At 52.8% G+C, this 20,194-nt stretch overlaps 5 protein-coding genes across 5 annotated transcripts; 2 read left to right on the top strand and 3 right to left on the bottom strand.

Moving 5' to 3' along the window:
- Nucleotides 1-1,783: 1,783 nt before the first annotated feature.
- CkaCkLH20_04112 (uncharacterized protein) lies at nucleotides 1,784-2,993 on the top strand (the record flags this gene model as incomplete). The annotated part of the gene is made up of 5 exons (XM_038886831.1): nucleotides 1,784-1,930; nucleotides 1,985-2,021; nucleotides 2,075-2,142; nucleotides 2,193-2,566; nucleotides 2,636-2,993. 5 exons carry the CDS (start codon nucleotides 1,784-1,786, stop codon nucleotides 2,991-2,993), a joined length of 984 nt encoding a protein of 327 aa, XP_038748081.1.
- A 280-nt stretch (nucleotides 2,994-3,273) lies between these two features.
- CkaCkLH20_04111 (glycosyl hydrolase family 16) lies at nucleotides 3,274-4,246 on the bottom strand (the record flags this gene model as incomplete). The annotated part of the gene is made up of 2 exons (XM_038886830.1): nucleotides 3,274-3,706; nucleotides 3,777-4,246. 2 exons carry the CDS (start codon nucleotides 4,244-4,246, stop codon nucleotides 3,274-3,276), a joined length of 903 nt encoding a protein of 300 aa, XP_038748080.1.
- Nucleotides 4,247-7,267: 3,021 nt separating this feature from the next.
- Nucleotides 7,268-9,333, bottom strand: CkaCkLH20_04110 (uncharacterized protein; the record flags this gene model as incomplete). The annotated part of the gene is made up of 8 exons (XM_038886829.1): nucleotides 7,268-7,479; nucleotides 7,552-7,680; nucleotides 7,750-7,950; nucleotides 8,003-8,350; nucleotides 8,409-8,718; nucleotides 8,781-8,986; nucleotides 9,054-9,120; nucleotides 9,184-9,333. 8 exons carry the CDS (start codon nucleotides 9,331-9,333, stop codon nucleotides 7,268-7,270), a joined length of 1,623 nt encoding a protein of 540 aa, XP_038748079.1.
- Nucleotides 9,334-10,030: 697 nt separating this feature from the next.
- On the top strand, nucleotides 10,031-15,044 carry CkaCkLH20_04109 (uncharacterized protein; the record flags this gene model as incomplete). The annotated part of the gene is made up of 3 exons (XM_038886828.1): nucleotides 10,031-12,118; nucleotides 13,133-14,474; nucleotides 14,539-15,044. 3 exons carry the CDS (start codon nucleotides 10,031-10,033, stop codon nucleotides 15,042-15,044), a joined length of 3,936 nt encoding a protein of 1,311 aa, XP_038748078.1.
- A 480-nt stretch (nucleotides 15,045-15,524) lies between these two features.
- CkaCkLH20_04108 (heavy metal translocating P-type ATPase) lies at nucleotides 15,525-19,080 on the bottom strand (the record flags this gene model as incomplete). The annotated part of the gene is made up of 2 exons (XM_038886827.1): nucleotides 15,525-18,909; nucleotides 18,965-19,080. 2 exons carry the CDS (start codon nucleotides 19,078-19,080, stop codon nucleotides 15,525-15,527), a joined length of 3,501 nt encoding a protein of 1,166 aa, XP_038748077.1.
- Between the last annotated feature and the right edge of the window lie 1,114 nt (nucleotides 19,081-20,194).

The following is a 20,194-nucleotide window of genomic DNA, read 5'->3' as shown; positions in this document are numbered from 1 at the left end:
CCTCTCGGCAAATCCGTGAGGAAAGTTGCTTAGTCGCTCTATCGTTCAGCGCTTTGCAAACTCCGTTCTTGAGGTTGACATTTTCGAGGTAGAAGAAGAGCTTGAATTATGTCCATCTTCACATGCGTGAAAGGTCCTTGTTCGCGAACGAGTTTCGCATCATTATGGGCACAGCTTATCAGAAATTCAAGGTATGCGGATGCCGTACCCGAAATTTGCGTCGTCAAGCCTCGGTCAAGACCCCGAGGACTCGGGATCTGTTCACTTTCGAAAGGCTTTGGCGGTGAGTTTCCAAAGTCTCATCCCAAATGGATCTAATAACTCGCGGCGGGGAATCAGCTGCTTGGCTGCTAGGCGTGCCGTTATGCCTTGCTGAATTGTCGGCCGGCTGTCGGTGACTCTGCCCAAATGCTGATGGTTTTCGTCTGTTGGTTGTGGTCGAAGAAAAAAGAAAGCATCGTCCGGATAGGTATGATGGAATTATGGGGTTATTTTCCGATTAAGATCTCTTGCATGTCTTGGCTGTCAGACGCGCTGACAGGAGAACTCACGTGCAGGTCAATTGAAGCGGGCGACAGAGCCGCGACGCAACCCTGCTCATGCACGAAGCCGACGACATCGAAACTGAGAGTACTTCGTGAAGATTTGGTTTCAGAGAGGAACCAGGATCTAGCAGGCCAGGTTCGCCAGTCTCGCCAGTCTCGCCGAAGAGGATTGAGAAGAAGCTTATGTTCGGGGATTATGTAACTACCTAACTACAATTTCTCACAGCTGAGCGTCACTTGGCTGAGCCCGGCGAAACTACGCAAAGCTATCCGATATGGTTGTCTCGGCATGCCCTAGCCGTCAAAGAGGTTTAGTCATCCAATTCTCGAAGAGATTCCTCATCTCAGCGACGTAGGGCTCTCGGGATCGAAGACAGCTGTCATCAGCAAGTCAGCTCGAGGGCGATTGAAGTGCCAGCAGTAGCTCAATGCGGCGAGACGAAGGGCAAAACCACGTGTATCTTGATCATTTTGAGTGCCCTTAAGCCACTTCAAGGTGCAGTTACTTACTATTTGGAGTAAATCATACGAAAACCCCAGGGTCTTGAGTGTCTTGGCTGCTCACTAGACAGCTCCAGAGAACGGCGTTGCATTCTAGCGCCGAACCATCTCCATCTCGGACCAAATCTGAGCGCCTTCACCGATCTTGTTGTGGTTACGCTCTGCTGTCATGTTTTGTCCGATGAGCTGATCTGTGAAAACGGTATCCGGTACACCGAGAACTAGAACTACGCCACCGAAGCCTCCCCCGAATCTGCTGGTACTCTCCGGAATGGAACTGATCCAGAACCGGTCGCCACTACGGGGACTAGACCACCAGAGAGGTCCATCACTTATCCATATGCGTCAGAATCGACTTGCTCGATCCGAAGTCCTTCACATTCCTGATCGCCCAGGGATCGACGCCTTGCTCCTTTGCTGCAGTGACGCCTCGTGCTGCATCCGTCAAAAATGTGCGCAGTTTCTCTTGATGTTCACTGAGCCACACCAGATATCCCAAAGAAAGTCTGACTTGTTTTCTCTCCGAACCTCTCGCCGCTAGCGAAGCAAGATGCTTCCGCCAAGAGCTGTTTATTAAATCATTGCTGCCCCAAAATTCGGTGCCTCCCCTCCCTCCCTCCCTCGCGAAAGTCTCACCTCGAAGGTCACACCTTGTAAACAACCGCTACGAGGAACGCATCGTGCGAAGTTGTGTTATTTCGCCAAAGATGGATCTCCCGCAGCTTACACCAGAACAAATGGCGGAGGACAGGTCGGCCACGGTGATTGGAGTGGTGATCATGTGTTTCGTCATCTCGACATCTATTCTCGCCCTCCGTCTATGGACTCGTATACACATCGTCAAGCAAACAGGAGCAGATGATTGGGCTGCCGCTTTTTCACTCGTAAGTACATGATGGAAACAGTGATTCGACTTTCACATTGCTAACAGCGCACAGATATCCGTGTTAGGTTGCGGGATCGCTATCGCAGTCAGTTCGTCTCACCCCAATGCCCTCTCCGCATCTCAACCGACTGACTGGTGACAGTGACACGTTACGGGCTTGGAAAGCACATCCAGACAGTCACGCCGGAGGAATACATGGAGTTCACTAAGGTAGGTCGGCTCGCAAAGTTGATGGTGGTTGTCGTTAACGACTTGTTTAGTGCTTTTGGGTTTCCGTCGTCTTCTATGGTCTGGGCCATCTATCTTTCAAGATGGCATTTCTACTACAATACTACCGAGTGTTGTCGACTACCAACATGAAAAAGATCTATATTGCGGGAATGGTTCTCGTGGCGGCGTGGGGCATTTCCGTCGTGGTGATGTCCTTGTTCTTCTGCGTCCCGATCGCGGGTTTTTGGGACCACACCATTCCTGCAAAGTGCCTCTCTCAGCAGGCTCTTTACTACGTCTTCGGAGCGTGCAGTATTGTAACCGATGTCATCATCTTTCTACTGCCCCTACCGGCCCTCTTCAAGTTGCAGCTGCCTCGATCCCAGAAGTGGTATCTGCTCGGTATTTTCAGCCTTGGATTCTTGTGAGTTTCCCTTTTCCGCCAGCTGTACCGGCAAGAAAGATAATCACTAACGCATGTTTCTCGTTCTAGTATCGTTGCGATATCGGTCTTCCGCCTCCAATTCCTCAGTATCAAGGCGGACTTCACGTATTGGAACGTGACACCTGCCCTGTGGTCGATGGGCGAGCTCACCGCCGCTATGGTCTGCCTCTGCTTGCCGCCCCTGAAGGCTCTCGCCGCTCGCATGGGCTTGGTCGCGGGCACTCGCACCGCCGGCTCCTCGAACAACCGAAACAGTCGATACCCGAACGGTTCTCACCTGGGCAAGGATTTCAGCCAGCCTAATTCGCCCGGCGAAAAGCCTCCCCATTTTGGGAACTTTCAAGTGGTAGAGACCGAACGAGACCAAAGCGAGCAAAGTACCTCGTCTTCTTTACCCCCAGTCTGAGCGGCAGGCAGGGTTTACGAGTAATGATATCATGAGCTTGGGATGGCGCGATGAAGCATTTGGGTGGTGTTTTCTTTCTGGATCAGGTTCTTTAAGGAGCATCGATATTCTGAGCTCATAGACGATACCTTATACTATTTACACAAATCTCTAATAACTATTTACAATGAAATATGGACAGAGGTGGCCATCTGCACTATGAAATAAGAACTCAGCTTGGCAAAGTCACGTAAGAGCCTGAAACATCTCCAGCGTCGCAGAAGTCATGATCAAGGCAAGACTACTTGTTGTAGACGGCGACGTAGTCAATCTGGTAAACACCTCCTGAGACGGTCGACTCTAGGGGCGTCTTGGCACCATAGTTGCCGTCAGGAAAGGATCCTCCCATGGCCAGGTTCAGAAGGATGAAGACGTTGTTATGCGCCGTCTGCGCCCATACATCGGCAGGCAGGTCGGTAGACAGGATCTGCCAGTAGATGATGTCGTCGACATACCATCTCGCGGCCTCGACCGACTTGGTCCTGTCGATCTCGAAGGTGAACTTGTGGAAGTTGCCCTGGCACGGCTTCCCGGGACAATCTTTGTAGTTGCCGAAGCCGGTGGTCTCCTTGCAAGGTCCGCCAGGGTTGCTGCCGCAGTGCATGGTTGCCCACACACGGTCGACGGAGTTGACGTTCTCCATAATGTCAAACTCCCCAATGGAGGGCCAGTTCCTGATACGTCAAATTTCATGAGCGACTGCTGCTTTGGGAACAAGGGGAGAACGGATTGAAACTTGCGTACCAATAGTTGCCCCTGAATGGGCTTCCGAGAGTCCAAAAGGCCGGCCAGTACCCAACGCCATTGGCAACGTTGGGAAGATTCAGACTGGCCTCGATTCGCATCATACCGCCGGCCTTGCAAGCGAAGTCTGTCCGACGTGTCTCGATGCGCGCCGATGTCCATTGGCCGCTGCCGCCGCAGGCACCGCCCTTCAGGGCAGTGATCTTGAGAACGCCTTTGCCATCGAGGCTCAGGTTTGCCGGATCCGCGGTATAGGTCTGGACTTCTCCCGTGCCCCAGTTGGCGGCACCGCCGGGATAGCTGGTGCCGGTGTCGATGAGCCAGTTATCTGAGCTGGGGAGCGAGCCGGCGGCGCCGGTGAAGTCGTCAGACCACGTTAATGTCCAGCCTGAAAGATTAGGAACGCCGACGGAGGCTTGTGCGAGGGGGATGCTCAACGCAGCGACTGTGAATAGGCGAGCGAGGGTCATGTTGCTCTGGATGATGCTGTAATGATGTCTACAAGATTATGTGCAAGAGATGATATACGTTCCTAATTTTGAGATGAAGAAAGTATTAATCGAACAACCGCAAAAGTTGTTACGATTGGATTCAAATATCGGAGGCAATGTAGGTAGATTGAATAACAATACCTGGAATCGACTGTGTCTTATAAACATGTGGTTATCCCAGACCAGTGAACAGTCTGAATCGAGGCCAATCATGCACCTGATCTGGAGTCTTCATTACCCTGCAGATTAGAGGTCAGTCTCAATCTCAATCCAGCTCTGACTCGAGTATGCCGTACTCCCGAAGATTCAGCCAGTATGCTATTGTCATATTTGAACGTGGAGTTGCGGAAACGAAGGCCACATGTAGGTCTATAGCCCACAGCAATATGGAAGTCGGTACTCATTGGGAAGTACCTACCCAATTGGTATGCGCAGATATTGGACCCTTCGAAGAGTGTTGGGTCGCTGGTCTCAGCTAACGTAAGAAGGCGTGCGGTTTTGGAAACGATTGAAGGAAAGCAGAGAAGGTGTTGATTACAGACCCATCTCGTCGGTGTGATCGATGCCGAGACCCTCTTTCTGTTGATCATTTGAGCTTAGCCTTACGATAGCGTATCATCAAAGCCGCTTCGTCTTGAAATGGTTAACATTGCGTTATATTTCGCCATTGCCTTCGCGTCTAGGTACAACGGATGAACGCTTTTCGGTATAACAGTTCATATCAAGTGGACAGGGAGTGGGAGAAATGCAGGGCCTCGGGACTGGTTATTGGAGGAAATTCAGCTGCGAATGGGTTGCATCACCGGAATAAGACCTTTTTGAAAAACCTCATATGCAGGGTATCCTGACTAGCCTTCCATTACCCGCCATTCAAGCTTTGTAGCGCGAAGGGGTTCCCTTGCCTGCCCCAGTTTGGGTTGGCTTCCCATGAACCTTTTTGATCTACGCAAAGGGACACATTAAGCCACCGAGCTTTGAAATAGCAAACTTGCCCCGTGAAAACGAAGAGGTAAGCAAGCAGTCGCCTAATGGAGAGAACAAAACCAAAGAATGAGGCTGGATCACTTTGCAGTTGTGGTTGCCGCTGATAGCGCTGGCGAAGCGAAAGTTTGTCTTCTGAAAAGTATGGATCAGTACGGTGCATTCTAAATGCAGTTAAAAATACACTTCCTGTGAATTACGGTTGGCGATGGCGAGTGTTGGTAGGGAACGACACAACCGGAGATGCCTTAATGGAGATATGCCCCCAGAGAAAAACATATGAAGAATTTACGCAAACATGAAAGAGGGAAAAAAGAGGAATACACAAGACATCGCAATACTTGAGACCCGTTTATTATTCAAATCGACTTCTTTCCCAGAGCTTCATGCATCGGTATTTTCTCCCTCATCAACAGCTAGCAAGAAAACCGCAATGGCCGCCGCAAATGATAAGAGAATGTCTATGAAGAAGTCAGGAAGCCGCGCGTATATCGAGAGAAATCAGATAACCAAACATTGTCGTCACCCCGAGCTTCCCGAATTTTGGGACCACCAGGACGGGAAAGATGGGAGCAGAAACGACAGGCCTTTTCTGGTCCTGAAGCTGAACTCATACGACCCTGTCAGTCTACAGAATTTTACATGTGCGGGATTCCTTTCCGGAAACCTGCAGCCTCACCAAAACGCAGCTCGGGAGGCCTTTACATCACTTTATCTCAGTGCTAGAGATCGGGCCTGGCACTGGGATCAATTCTGGGCCGACAAATATTCCAATGAGTGCATCAACATCTCCGACTCTTGGGCTGGAGCTTCTTCCATCGCAGAAGAAGGAGCTTTCTTCGAAAATTGTATGCAAGACATGATGAAGTACATTGACGACTACTTCTTCTTCGGTCTCTTAACTCGAAGACACGATATCTACGCCCGCCCGCTGGTCAAACTGATTACCGGATACATGGACTTTCAAGACAAGAATTCTGTTCCTATTCCTAGCGAGGGAGACCTTGGTGAGACATCTTCAACTCCTTATATGTATCCGTACCACGAGATACGGATATGGTCGCTTGTGAGAGTCAGAAAAGAAATTCGCAGTCAGTCATTCTTCGACCGCATCATAACCCTCGTCCACGAAATGTTACATGTGTATCTCGATTTATTCGTCTGCACTGGTCGTCAGTGCAGTAAGAATGTGCTCAACACCACCGGAATCACTGGACATGGCATTGTCTTCGTCGGTACGAACGCGCTCATCATGCAGGATGTGAGCCAGTGGCACCCATATTTCAAAACGGCCCTTTTCTCAGAAAATTGGAATGATAGCTTTGTTGGGCTCTTGGACTTCTTTCACGAAAGGAACGAATATCGATATCAACTGAAGGCTGGTCATCTCGAGAACTATTTGCCTCTCGCAGGCAGATTACCAGGCAGCGTCATTGAAGTGAAGGTCGTTACCATGGACAAGGTACCATTCATAACCGCAGCTTATCAGCAACCGAACTTCAACCCGCAAGTCGAACTACCATCGCGCAAACGCATTTGCGACATTGAAATGAGGGCAGATGCTCTGTCCGATCGAGAAATTACGGACTTAAAACCGGACGAATGGAATGAATTACGTTTGGAGTTTCTAAAGAGAGCACTTTCCAAGCTTTTGAGCATTCGGGCTCTCAAAGGGAGACTATACGAGGACTGGATAGAAAGTCTCGGCCTTGAACGAAGCATAAGAGGCTTGGAATGTGAGTGGAAGTAGTTGCGCCTTAAAATAATACCAGATACTATATAGATATAATAATAGAACTCTGCTGTCCTTATGGCCCTGACTCTCGGCTCAGCCTTCCGGAAGCAATGTATAGTTTATAACTGTGCATGGCCGGGGGATGTGTTGTACATACTCTATTTAAATCAATTCTAGGTATTCTTCAGCTATAGCGGATATCTGATAGTTATCGTTGACTAAGGTAGACTGGAACAATCTATGCTAACCTATCAAGTCCACCACGGATTATAAAGCAATCAACCCTAGAGACGAATCTGATACATCTTCTGAACGTCCGTAACATATTTATGCATCTTCCATGCAGGCACACCCTTCTCATACATCTCGTCAATCTCAGCCGCATTTCTTTGCGAGCATTCCGGGAGAAAGAACCAAAGCAGGATACAGACAACGATTGCTGTTCCAAAGAAAATCCATGCGGTCTTGTACCCCATGTTCACTCCATTGACATCAACTAGATATTGAGGTGAGCATTCTGCAATATCCTAAAACCTTAAACTTGAGAGGCTGTTGCGAAAACACTTACGCATGATCGGCACTGAAGTGTTGAAGATCAACCCAAAGACAACGGAAGAGGCTGATGCAACACCGGCAGTTCTAGCACGCAACTTTTGGGACGCCACTTCTCCCACGAACGCGTAGCCGAGGCTCCCAACTATCAGAAGTTTTGTCAGCTTGAGAGACTGGCGCATCTCAGATTAGATCCTGTCGAGCTTTCACGTACCGGCACTATTGGCAAATGACCAGACACAAGCCACAAAAATAAGGAAGTCCTTGATTGCGGTAGTCTTCGTTACAAACGATAGAGCCCCGACGATCAGTAGCGTGCAGGTACAGATGATGATTGAACCGAAGACCATCAAACGACGTCCAAGCTTGTCGGACAAGAGCATGAGGCAGATGGTGGTGGAAAATTGGATGGAGCCTGGATAATTCAGCGAATAGTCGGTGATTGGATAGATGGGAAGCATACTTACATAGAATCGTAGTTATTTGAAAAGCATTCGAAAATCCGCTCTGTTTGAAGAACAAACTAGCGTAGGTATTGAGGAAGGATAGTCCAGCCAGTTGTTGAGCACAACCGGGTAGAGCAGCGCCTAAGGTGCGGCGGACATTAGAACGATTGAAGCACTCGGCGAAAGATAACAGGACTTGTTTCAGGCCCATATCATCGAAGCCAAATTCTTGTCGTACCCTTCGTTCTTCGAGAACGATGTTCTTGATGATGGTATACTCTGTTTCGATGTCATATCCCTCGACATTGCCGTTGACGCGGCGAAGGATTTCTTTGCCAGTTTCGTCCTGATCTCTTTCGGCGAAGTATGCTAGTGACAAATCAATACTGAGAAATGATAAGTTTCAGCTAGTTGCAGAGCAACATACCTGGAGTCTCGGGAAGCCAGAGAAAGATGGGCAACATGACCCCCAGAAAGCCCCACTGTGTTAGAATGGGTGTTTTATAGTCCAAAGGGTTCGTCTCTTGAACCAGCATCAGCACGAGGTTTGCAAGAAACTTTCCAATGACGTTCCAGAAGCCATAGGCAACAATCATAGCGCCACGAATGTTTACTGGCGACCATTCCGTCACGTAGATCGGGAGAGTGGCTTGAATGGCACCAATACCCATGCCGGCAAGAATCTTAGCTCCAGTCCAATCTCTCCAGTCTCGCACGAGAGTCTCGAGTATGAGCGACTAAGTTTAGGTAAGTCCGGGCTGTATAATTGGAGGTGATAGATAAGGGAATGAATTCTTACACTGGCGAGGATCACCCATAGAACGTAAAGTGTTTTCTTGCGGCCAAGCTTATCTGACACAGGATTCAGGACGATCATCCCAATTAGCTGACCCAGAGACTGCATAGCACCCCACAGAGCAGTATAGTTGGCATTGAGAGTAGTCTTCCCGGCGCTGTCACGGAAACCAACATGATTGATGAAGCCCTGGTTTGCTATCAAGTTGCCTATATTGACATAAGCTCAGGAAATATGAAGATGAATATCATCAGGGTGGTCGCGTCGGCTACTCACCGTTGAGGTTGATTTGATACCCATCTGCTGCTGCTGCGATGCAAAGTAGGTTGCAGACAACAACGGCCTGCAAACCCATTACTCAACGCTCAGTTGAAAAGCCAGAGAAAACGAGAGTCGGAAGGCTTACCTTGCGGAACTTGACTACCGTGGCCCAATGCCCCAGCGAATCCACCTCCGACTTCAGAGCGACTCTCTCGATCTTGGCATCTTCATCATGAAGGACTCCGGGCTGGGCCTGGCGCCCCTGTTCTTCGATATGGTCCCTGGTCTCGGGCATTGTGAGTTGGGTATTTCAACTAAGAGCTTGACAAAACCGTCAGAATGTAAAGAAGCTGGTTTCGGCTCAGCTCTTCGATATGGGAGAAAAGTAATGTTCGTTCTGCTTTATATACACATGACGGCGTATTGAATCCTTCATCATTTAAAAGCTTCTTACAAAAGGAGGCTTACTGGCCTTTCCCCCGCCTTTTCGGGGAATATTACCTTGTTCTATGAAATCGAAGACTTCTTCCCCACGGGGAACAATCACGCTAACAGAAATGCTCACCCTATTCCCGAGGCGTGGACATGGAGCTGACCATACCTGTGCCAAAATTGAGATATACGCGTATAGTTACCCTCAGTTGTTTACATACGCGTATACTAGCTAACGCCGGTGACACACCTCGGATCAAGATAACCCATCAGCCCATGTATTGATTGACCAATTTGGCTCCAAGTGGCTAGCTACCTGATACCACAGGGACAGTATTAGCTGTGTTCATGGCGTGTTTCCCGGGACTTGATATACCGAGCTACAGACACCACATGATAATCAACCGTCATGTTCGGCGTCTCTTCAACCGATTCAAACTCTCTTAAGCTGCCTTACCTCTGACTTCGACTGAATTAACACTACGATTCTTTGAAACTGCTATTCGACCCTTTCGCCTTTCCAACAATCTGCCAACCCCCTCTCCTACCCGAGACCAACCATGTCGATTACTTGGGACAAGACGTGGATGTGGCATCCTGACTTTACGGAAAGCGATAATGAAACAGCCGGCCGATTCGTTCATTTCAGAAAGAATATTTTCGTCAACAACGCAATTCCAAGCAGCCTCCGAATTCAAATCACTGCCGACACCAGATATAAGCTCTACATTAACGAACAGCTTGTGACGTTTGGTCCCGTCAAAGGCGATGCTTCCCTCTGGTTCTTTGACGAGATTGATATTGGCCCTTACCTTCAGGGTGGACAGAACATCATCGGTTTCCATGTGCTCCGGCTTTTCTATGCCACGAACTACGCCCCTTCATTTCCAAGATTACCTTCTGGTGGTTTAAGAATCTTCGTTCCAGATCACGTCGACAATATCTGGGCGTCTCAAGTGCAGAGCAGCACGGAATGGGAGACTGCCATTGATCAAGCTACTGTCCTTCGAGTCGATCAATCGGAGGACCAGTTTCTCCATATCTACGAATACGTCCCGACAGCAGAGACAGCGCTTTTGTGGACTCGTGCCACGCTCCTCGAATACAAGATTTCGACTGGAAACCGAACTCCATGGAACCTCTCGCCCCGTCTACTGCCGCCACCCCAACTGAGGACTGTAACTCCATCTGCCATTAGAAACATCAACAGCTGCTTGCCCCATGAACCCTGGACAGGCATGTTGAAAGGAGATGGTAGCAGCCTTTGTCTGAAGGCCGGGACGACGCATAGCGTGGACCTCGAATTTTCTGAACACACCACTGCTTTTCTCAGATTCTGCTTCCGGCGGCCGCCGAGCGGCGGTAGCATACTCCGTATCACATACTCCGAGAGTTACGAAGACGATCCAGAATCGGTGCCCTGGATAAGAAGAAAGCGTGACCGGTGCGACTATGACAGAAAGCTTCTTGGGCCTCAAGACCTATACACTCTTCAAGGTCAGCGGTCAACAGCGGCTGGTCTTGGTTATTATGCGGATGAAAATACGCGAGAGATATTTCAGCCTTACCACTTCCGCACGTTTCGCTTCATCAAGCTAGAGATCGAAGTTTCTTCCTCTTCAGACTTGCTTTTCGAGGGCCTCGAGGCGGAATCCTTCAGCTACCCTCTCCAGGTCCAGGCCGAATTCAAGGTGCCCCCAGGAGACGATGTCATCGACTCGGACAAATTGTGGTCGACGAGCGTCCGAACCCTCAAGAACTGTATGCACGACTGTTACGAAGATTGTCCTTTCTACGAACAACTTCAGTACGCCATGGACACACGCAGCTCTGCATTGTTTACGTACAACATTTCAGGAGACGACCGACTCGCCCGTCAGGCCATCCTGCAGATCCACAACTCTTTCCAAGCCAGTGTTGGGCTGACGATGAGCCGGGCCCCAACCCATAGGCCGCAGTTTATTCCCTTCTTTTCACTTTACTGGATCTGCATGGTCAATGACCACCTGACGTACTTCAACGACGTCGCCTTCGTGTCGGAGTTTGTTCACGTTGTGGACGCCGTTGTCGGGTACTTTCATCGTCGGATTGATCCGAAATTTGGCTTAACGGCGTGCGATTTAGGGCCGGGAGTTTGGAACTTTGTGGACTGGGCACCGCAGTGGAAGCCTCATGGAATACCTCCTGCCATTCATCGCACCGGATTTTCAACATACGGGAACCAACTTTACGCGTATACGCTCAGAACAGCTTCCGAATTGATGAAGGCTGTCGAAAGGCCAGCTTTGGCGGAAGAATATCTGGCTCGAGCAGATCGCATCAGTTCTGCACTGAAGACGCATTGCTTTGATGGCACGTTCTTCACAGACACTATCACGACTATGGCGAAACCTTTGGCAGACTACAGCCAGCACTGTCAGGTTTGGGCTGTTCTATCAGGCGCCGTCGCAGGTGAAGAAGCACAACATCTACTTCGACAAAGCAGCACACGAGACCACTTCACCAAGGAATCCGTTGCTATGTCCTTCTACACACTCCGCGCTTTCGCTCTCGCGGGAGGCAGCTTGTATCATGAGCACTTTCATCGGTTCTGGGATCCGTGGCGCTTTCAGCTTCGTCAAAACGTCACGACTTGGGTTGAGGATGACGTGTCGCAGCGTTCTGATTGTCATGCCTGGGGTAGCTTGCCTTTGTACGAGTTCACGTCCGAAGTAGCTGGGGTCAAGCCGGGGGGCCGGGGATGGGAGATAGTTGATGTCAAACCGAGGCTTGATCTGTACAAGCAAGTTGACATAAAAGTTCCCATGGGCCAGAGCGGAGGAAAGACACAAGGTATAGTTCACGTATCTTGGCGAAGTGTGCCAGATGACACCACTGAGTTGAGCGTGAAATTGGAAATGCATGCGTTGAAGGAAGCTACATTGCGTATTAGCATCTCGCATCCATATATCACTAGCCTGTTTACACCAAGCCACCAAGTTTACTTGGTGAGACTATCGCGATAGCCAATTTCAAGAGTTTTCTAGACCAAGGTGCCCACCAAAGCGCTCATCAAGACTCATCTTTCAGTACGTCGCGCTTAAGAAGCTCCAGAGTTCTGAGCGGTAGCAACCATACTAAACGTAAGAAGTCTAAGATCAGCTGGCTAACTCCATAGCAAAAAGTTATGGATAGAAACCCGCTGCAAATGAAGAAGACATCAAGTCCTAGTAGTTGTGTTCGTCAAGGTATTGGTTGAGCAGTCACGAGAACGCAGTCCTGTCAACTCCAGGTCCACTGAGGTCCACGGCTGTGCTATGACGTATAAGCTTCAGCCACATTAAACTGTGGCGGGGCGACGCTCGGAACCTTCAATACTAAGGTCTTTTCTAAACTGAACTGCAACCGTCATGCACACCAGACGACCATCAATTGAACCTCGGCCATCTTTCGATCACAGCAGAGAGCCCCCGACCACGACATCTCCATGATGCCCGGCGCTCTCTAGTATTACTCCAAACCAGCCCCATTCTTAGCTCGACCGACATCAACCACAATAATGGCTTCCTCAAAACGAGGCCCATCGGTGCTGGTACGGTCGCGACCCTTCCCATTCCATCATCCGAACCATCTACCGGGATCCTCACCTTTGAACGCCCTCCGCTGACCCTAGTTTTCCCTAGGTGACCGACTCGCGAGAGCGTCCTCCCCAGCGCGGCGCCCTCCAGCGCCAATCCACAGGCCTCCCCGTCGCCCAGTCTCGTCCGGCAATGCGCTTCATCTCAGTCGACCACGTCCTCCAGCACGCCTCCGAGATCCCCTCCGGCCAGCCCCGCGTCCCGCCCACGCCTCAACGCCCCGTACTCGTCGGTGGCGCGACCGCGACGGGCGCCCGCCGCGCCTCCGCCGGCCCGGGCGGCCTCCCGAACCTGCAGTCCCGCACAGGCGGCCAGAGCATGCCCTCCCGAACCACAAAGATCAGTGAGAAGCTCGTTCTCCTCCCGGAGACGGACGACAAACCCGGCTCCGATGAGGACCTTGACGAGGAGGCGAGCAAGATCGCCCGCCAGATGGAGGAGGAGGAGAACCGACCCCTTCGCGATGAGGAGCTCGACGTCCTCCGCAAACGAGGCGGCATCCGCGGCAAGTCCTACGCCGAACGCCTGCCCAAGGTTCAACGAAAGGAAAAGCTGGCGCGTTTAACCGCTTACTGCACCGCCCAGTCGTACAAGATGCAGTCCACCGCCGAGTTCCTTCGCAAGAAGCACGAGGCAAAGACCAAGCTCTATGACGACTGCCTCTACGTCATCTACTCGCTGCCGCTTCTCAACGGCACAGAGGGCTACCGCGTCCGCAGCAGACCCATCGTGAAGACCCCGGGAAGCGGCAAGACGGTGCTGGACCTGGAGATCGAACGCAGCGAGCAGCGGACCTACCACGAGGGATACTTCGATGAGTCCGCCTTCTCAGGCAGCCCACTGAACGGGAACGGGTATGACGACTCGTCGCACCGGCATCGCGAGCAGAGCCCCGACGACCCGAGCTCGTCGCCCCTGGCGCGTCTGGCGCCCGACGCAAAGAACTTCGCGGAGATGTTCCTGTTCTCGTACGGCGTTGTCGTCTTCTGGAACTTCACTGAACACCAGGAGAAGGACATCCTGGCTGATCTGACGTTCGCGCAAAACGAAAACGGACTGTCGCTTATCACGCGACCCCTGGACGAGGAGGACTTCGAGACGGAGGAGTTCCACTTCGAGTACAGCGCCGACGTGAAGCGGCCGCGTATCTTTAACGACATGATTACCCTGCTCCCACGCAGTGACCACATGGTGAAGCTGACTATCAGTCACGCTATCGCGCAGAGCACTAAACTGTGTCTCTTCGAGGAGCGCATGAGCGAGACAATGCTCGACGCGCAGCACGTCCCCAAACGCCTCGCCCTCACCGGCGAGCTGAACATGACAAGAACAGAAATCGTCAAGATTCTCGGGCGGCTGTTCAAGAGCCGTGTCGACATCAACCTGTGTAAGTCAAACCTCTCCTCTTCCTCACCAACCAAAACGTGCCCCCTGACCAAAACCCACCACAGCCTCCAACATCCTCGACGTCCCCAACTTCTTCTGGGATTCGGAGCCCACCCTCCACCCCCTCTACGTCGCCATCCGCGAGTACCTCGAGATCGACCCCCGCATCAAGGTCCTCAACGAGCGCTGCCGCGTCTTCCTCGACCTCGCCGAGATCCTCGCCGACTCCGTCGCCGACGCCAAGATGAGCTACATCACCTGGATCATCATCGTCCTCATCATCATCTCCATCCTCGTCACCGTCACCGAGGTCGGCCTCCGCTTCGGCATCCTCTCCAAGAACAACGGCAAGGCCGGCGGCGAGAACAACGTCGTCGTGCCCCTCATCTCGGCTGCGGGCGGACCCAGTACTCAGCTGTCGCTGCCCGGCAGCGTCAAGTGGGAGCTCGAGAAGAGGAACGTCAGCGTCGACGAGCTGAGGCTGTGGAGCCGCATGCTGTGCGAGGAGGAGGAGGGCGCCACCGCAGCGTGCGGGAATCGGATCGTGGGGGAGACGTATGCCGGCGTCTAAACCAGACACCGAGCCTCTCCGACGGGGTTCGTTTTCTTTTGTTCACTCATCTATTCGTTTGCATAGCATGGCGTTAGGCCGGGGGCTTTTTTTCATCTGGTAATACCGAGGATTGGGATTCGACAAAACAATAACACGGGAACATCGAGGGCTTCACTTCTGCAGAACCACTGCTTGTAGGGACAGGAGGGACTAGAGAAGTAGCTCGCGCGAAATGGAGCAAATTCATGGCACACAAATATGTGAAATTTAAAGAGAACTTGAATTGACTCCGGTGCTATGCTACCAATAACCGATACAAATCCAACAGAGACCACGTACACATGAGAAAAGGCCCCTGCGACCAGTTGGAACGATAAACCTATATATTTTCTACGAGGGGAAGAGCGATATCGATACCCTTCTGTGAGCACCCCTCGCGGTTCTAAACCTATTCACACACGGCAGAAAGAAGAAAAACGCCACGAAACACCCGTCCGTCTACTCGTCCCGATCCGCCATGTTGGCCAAGGGCACGTAACCCTGGTCCTGCGTGCGCTTGCCCCTGAGGCGACGGACGGCGTACTTGATCCTGTTGACGATGCCGAAGCCGCGGCGCTTGGTCTGCGCGGAGGGGTCGACCATGTAGCTGGGGCGTGTCCAGAACTTGAGGAGGAGGGAGGAGACGACGACGCTGACGCTGGAGCAGGCCATGGCGGCGCCGGCGGCCATGGGGTGGAGGTGGAAGCCGAAGGGGAGGAAGATGCCCATGGCGAAGGGAAGGCCGATGAGGTTGTAGAGGCAGGCCCAGGCGAGGTTGAGCTTGATGCGGTTGAAGATGGAGCGGGCGAGGTGGAGGGCGGCGGGGATGTCCATGAGGTCTGTGGGACGCATGAGGACGACGTCGGCGGCTTCCATGGCGACGTCGGTGCCGCTGGCCATGGCGATGCCGACGTCGGCGGTGGCGAGGGCGGGGGAGTCGTTGATACCGTCGCCGACCATGCCGACGACCTCGCCCTGCTCTTGAAGCTGTTGGACGATGGCTTGCTTCTGGTCGGGCGAGACGCCGGCCCACACGTTGTCTGGGGAAATACCGACGGCGGCAGCCACGGCCACGGCGGTGGAACGCTGGTCTCCGGTAACGATGGCGGTCTTGATCTTCATGCGGTGGAGGACGGCGATGGCGGCCGCGGCACCCTCCTTGATGGTGTCGGAAAGACAGAGGTGGCCGGTGTAGGAGCCGTCGATGGCGACGAAGATGTTGGTGGTGCCTGCGGATGTGTTCTTGGAGCTGGAGTTGGCCTTTGCGTTTAGTTGCTCCGAGGCCTCGACAGCCTCAGCCGGGACATTGACATTGTTCTCGCGGAGGAAGCGGACGTTTCCGAGGAGGACGCGGTAGCGGGTGCGGTTGTTGGTGACAGCGGGCTCAACGAGGGCGTTGATGCCCTTGCCGACAGCAGCCTTGAATTCGCCGACGCTGCCATCGAGCGTGGCTTCCTCGTCGAGACCGAGTTCTGTCTTCGCAGCGCCCAGAACAGCTCTGCCAACCGGGTGCTCACTGCCCATCTCAGCGAGACCAACGATCTGCCACCAGAGTCGGCGTCTCCATTCGCTGTCTTGCCAGGCAGGAAGAAGGTTCATCTTCGCAACGCTCATCTTGCCGTAGGTGATGGTACCAGTCTTGTCGAGGACAATCTGGGTGATTCTAGTTGTCGTCTCCAAAGCAGCTCCGCCTTTGACGAGGATTCCATTCTCTGCGCCAATACCAGTACCCACCATGACAGCAGTGGGAGTAGCCAAACCGAGAGCACAGGGGCAGGCAAAGACGATGACAGAAATGCACAGCTTGAGGCACACCATGAACTTACCGCCACTAGCTTCTTCGGTAAAGACCTTGGGTGGGTTCGTGAGCACATGGCTGAGGACCATCCAGACAATGAAAGTCATGAAACCAAGCAGGAGAATGACAGGGACAAAGTAGCCAGCAATGGTGTCAGCGAGACGTTGAATGGGAGCGCGAGTGGTTTGAGCATCCTGGACGAGCTTGACAATCTGGCTCAGCTGAGTGTCACGACCAGCTCTTGTAACCCTGAAGTCGACACGTCCATGACCGTTGACAGTACCACCAATGAAGTAGCTGCCCTTCTTTTTCTGCACTGGCATAGCTTCACCAGTGACCATGGACTCATCGACGTAGGTCTCGCCACGGACCAGAACACCGTCAGCAGGAATCTTGTCGCCAGGGCGGAGGATGACGACATCTCCGACTTGAAGGAGTTCCGTAGGAATGACTTTCTCCTCAGCCGCGTGGCCATCGCGGTTGGGCGTCTTCGGCTCGCCGGAAACAGCTGCGTTCTCCCAGCCCTCAGCAGCCTTCTCGGCGGCAATCGGGTCGGCGTAAATAGTGGCCATCGAAGGGGCCAGCGACATGAGTCGGGAGAGCGCTTTGGAAGTCTGGCCCTTGGCTCGGTTCTCCAAAAATCGACCAAGAGTAACAAAAGTGATCAGCATGGTGCTGGTGTCGAAGATGGTGGCGGGTCTGGTATGCGGCGGGAAGAGGAACGACACCAGCATAGCCGCACAGCTGAAGAAGAAGGCACAGGAAGTGCCGAGAATGACGAGGACGTCCATGGTAGGAGATCCATGTTTGATAGATTTCCAACCAGAAATGTAGAAACGCTTTCCAATGCCGAATTGGACGGGTATCGTAAGGGCCAAACAGATCAAATCGCCGAGGAAGACGCCGGAAACAAGTTCCCAGCTGCCGAAGTCTACAATGGGAAAACACATGGGAATGATCATGCTGATCATAAAGACGGGAATGGCGAACGAGAGGGACATCTTGAAAGCTCTCCGCCACTCATTGATTTCTCGGGTCTTGGCGAGTGACTCAAGCTGCGCGTTGTTGTCATCGTTGTCGGAAATCAGGGCATTGAGGCCCTCTGCCTCGACTGCCTCGACGATACCTCGTAGGCCAACAATATTCGGCTGATGCGTGACCGTCAGTCTGGATGAAGCCAGACTGAACTTGGCGGTGTTGATGCCCGGAATCGACATCAGTTTCGTCTCCAGTGCTGAAGCTTGGGCGGCGTCCGGGTTGCCGTAGATCTTGAACTGCGCTGTGGACGCGGAACTGCCGTGCGCGGAAGTTTCGAACGCGGTTGACAATACTTCGGCACCGAACCCTCTGTCTTCGATGATCTCGGCAATCTTTTCGGCGGGTAGCTTCGTCGTGTCGTGGGTGATAACGGCGCGTTCGGCCAGCAGACTGATGTTGAAGCGCAATACACCATCCAGGTCCTTAAAGCCACCTTCCACCGCAGACGTGCAGGCCCCGCATGTCATGCCCTCAATCGCAATAGTGGAAGTTGCCACGGTACTGGTAGGATTACTGCTGGCTCTGGGCTTCTCCTGTTGGGAGCTTCCGCTGTCCACAATCTCTGCGCCAAATCCTCGATCCTCAATAATCTCGGCGATCTGCTCGGCAGTCAAAAGGTCCGGGTCATGCTCGATGACGGCCCTCTCGGAGAGCAATGATATGCTGAAGTTCTTCACGCCCGGGACGTCCTTGAATCCTCCTTCTACAGCCGACGTACATGCGCCGCACGTCATGCCCTCGATGGCGATCGTTGTGGTGAGCAGTCCGGCATCGTCGTCGGCGTCGAATAGGTTCTGTTCGGCTGGGAACATCGGTGATGGCAGATCAGTGGAGAGGACCTCGGCATCGAAACCCCGGTCCTCGATGATCTCCGCGATCTGCTCGGCGGTGATCGCTTCGGGGTTGTGCATGACCACGGCGCGCTCCATAACCAAGCTCACAGAGACGTTTCCAATTCCCTCGACGCCTTTGAAGCCCGACTCGACCGCAGAGGTGCACGCGCCGCAACTGCAATGCTGTGAGTAAGTTGTTTTCAGGACCGGCGCAGGTAGGCGCAACTCACGTCATGCCGCCGACTTTCAGCGTTGTTGTCGCCCATTGTATGGCGGTAGGAGTGGCCAGAGTCGCCCTCGGACGACCCTCGTTCGGCCCCGGGACTTTGATAGCCGGAGGAGCCATGTTGTGTGGATTTAGCTATCGATGCGATTTGAAGATGATAACGTCGGAGTGCAGGGCCAGCCTCAGTCTTGGATCGTGCTTCGGTCTCGGGTAGGTTTCCAGCTATGCGGCTCCAGCCTTCATGATAGGGCTAACTATCCATACGGCGAATGCGACTGGATCGAAGAGAGCGAGTAGGCGACTGAACTCGGAAGGAAGATAGGGGGGCTCGAGAAGACCGGCTTCCTGGCAAATATGTACGGTGCGGAATGCTAAAAGGCGGGTGGGTATCGCAGAGGCTGTTGCGTGTGCGTATGCGTATGTATGGGTTGGTGCGTCGTCGTAGCGGCGGTTGAAGAAGAAGAAAACCCGAGGGCCAGTGGGTTAGGTAGGATTAAGAATCAAACAAAGCCGGGAATGGCAACGAAGAAAAAACGGTGGCAGATCAATGGCACGAGGTGAAGGACAAGTCAAGCTTGGTAAGGTACGGAAGCGGAAGGTCGGCTTTTCTCAGCCAGCGTGTTCTTGTTCTTGCCTCGATAGGCATGGGCATGGGGTGGGAATGGCGAATGAATCCCACTGACGGGCAGAGCAGAGGACCGGTGTGTGGGAGTGCAGTCACCAGCAGCAGCGTGCGGCGAGGCCGGGATCTATCATCTGGCGCAATCGTGGAACTGCGGTCCCGTCGGTCGGGGGGGTGTGGTGTGTGTGATGATTGATGTGATGGGGGGGAGAAGCGAGCGCTACCTTCCACTCCAGCGGTCCGTGTTTCTTTGAAGTCATGTACGTACCTAACAGCTCCAGGTGGGAGTTTCGCCTAGTCCTTGTTAGAGACGTTTCCCCCTGGAACGTGCCGGAGCTTCTCCTGAGCACCCCGTCCCCGAAGCGCCTCAGTGAATCAAATGCCCTGTCAGTCAGAGTCGAACCCTGAAAAACTGCCTCGGGTGGGCTGCAGAAAGAAGAAATGGACGGGCCGTGGCCAATGGGGTCGCACGGGGGATCCCAGCCCGCCGCTGCAGCTTTCGGTGCTTGGGCGCCACAGTCCGCAGGCCCCTCCCACCGTCCTCCCATTTCCTATCGACCACCTTTTTTTTTTCTGGGCAAATCTGAGATGATTTGGTTGGTTCCTTGAGGA

Source organism: Colletotrichum karsti (assembly GCF_011947395.1).
Source record: "Colletotrichum karsti strain CkLH20 chromosome Unknown Scaffold10, whole genome shotgun sequence".
NCBI lineage: Eukaryota > Fungi > Ascomycota > Sordariomycetes > Glomerellales > Glomerellaceae > Colletotrichum > Colletotrichum karsti.
This window is presented reverse-complemented; position numbering and strand designations above follow the sequence as displayed.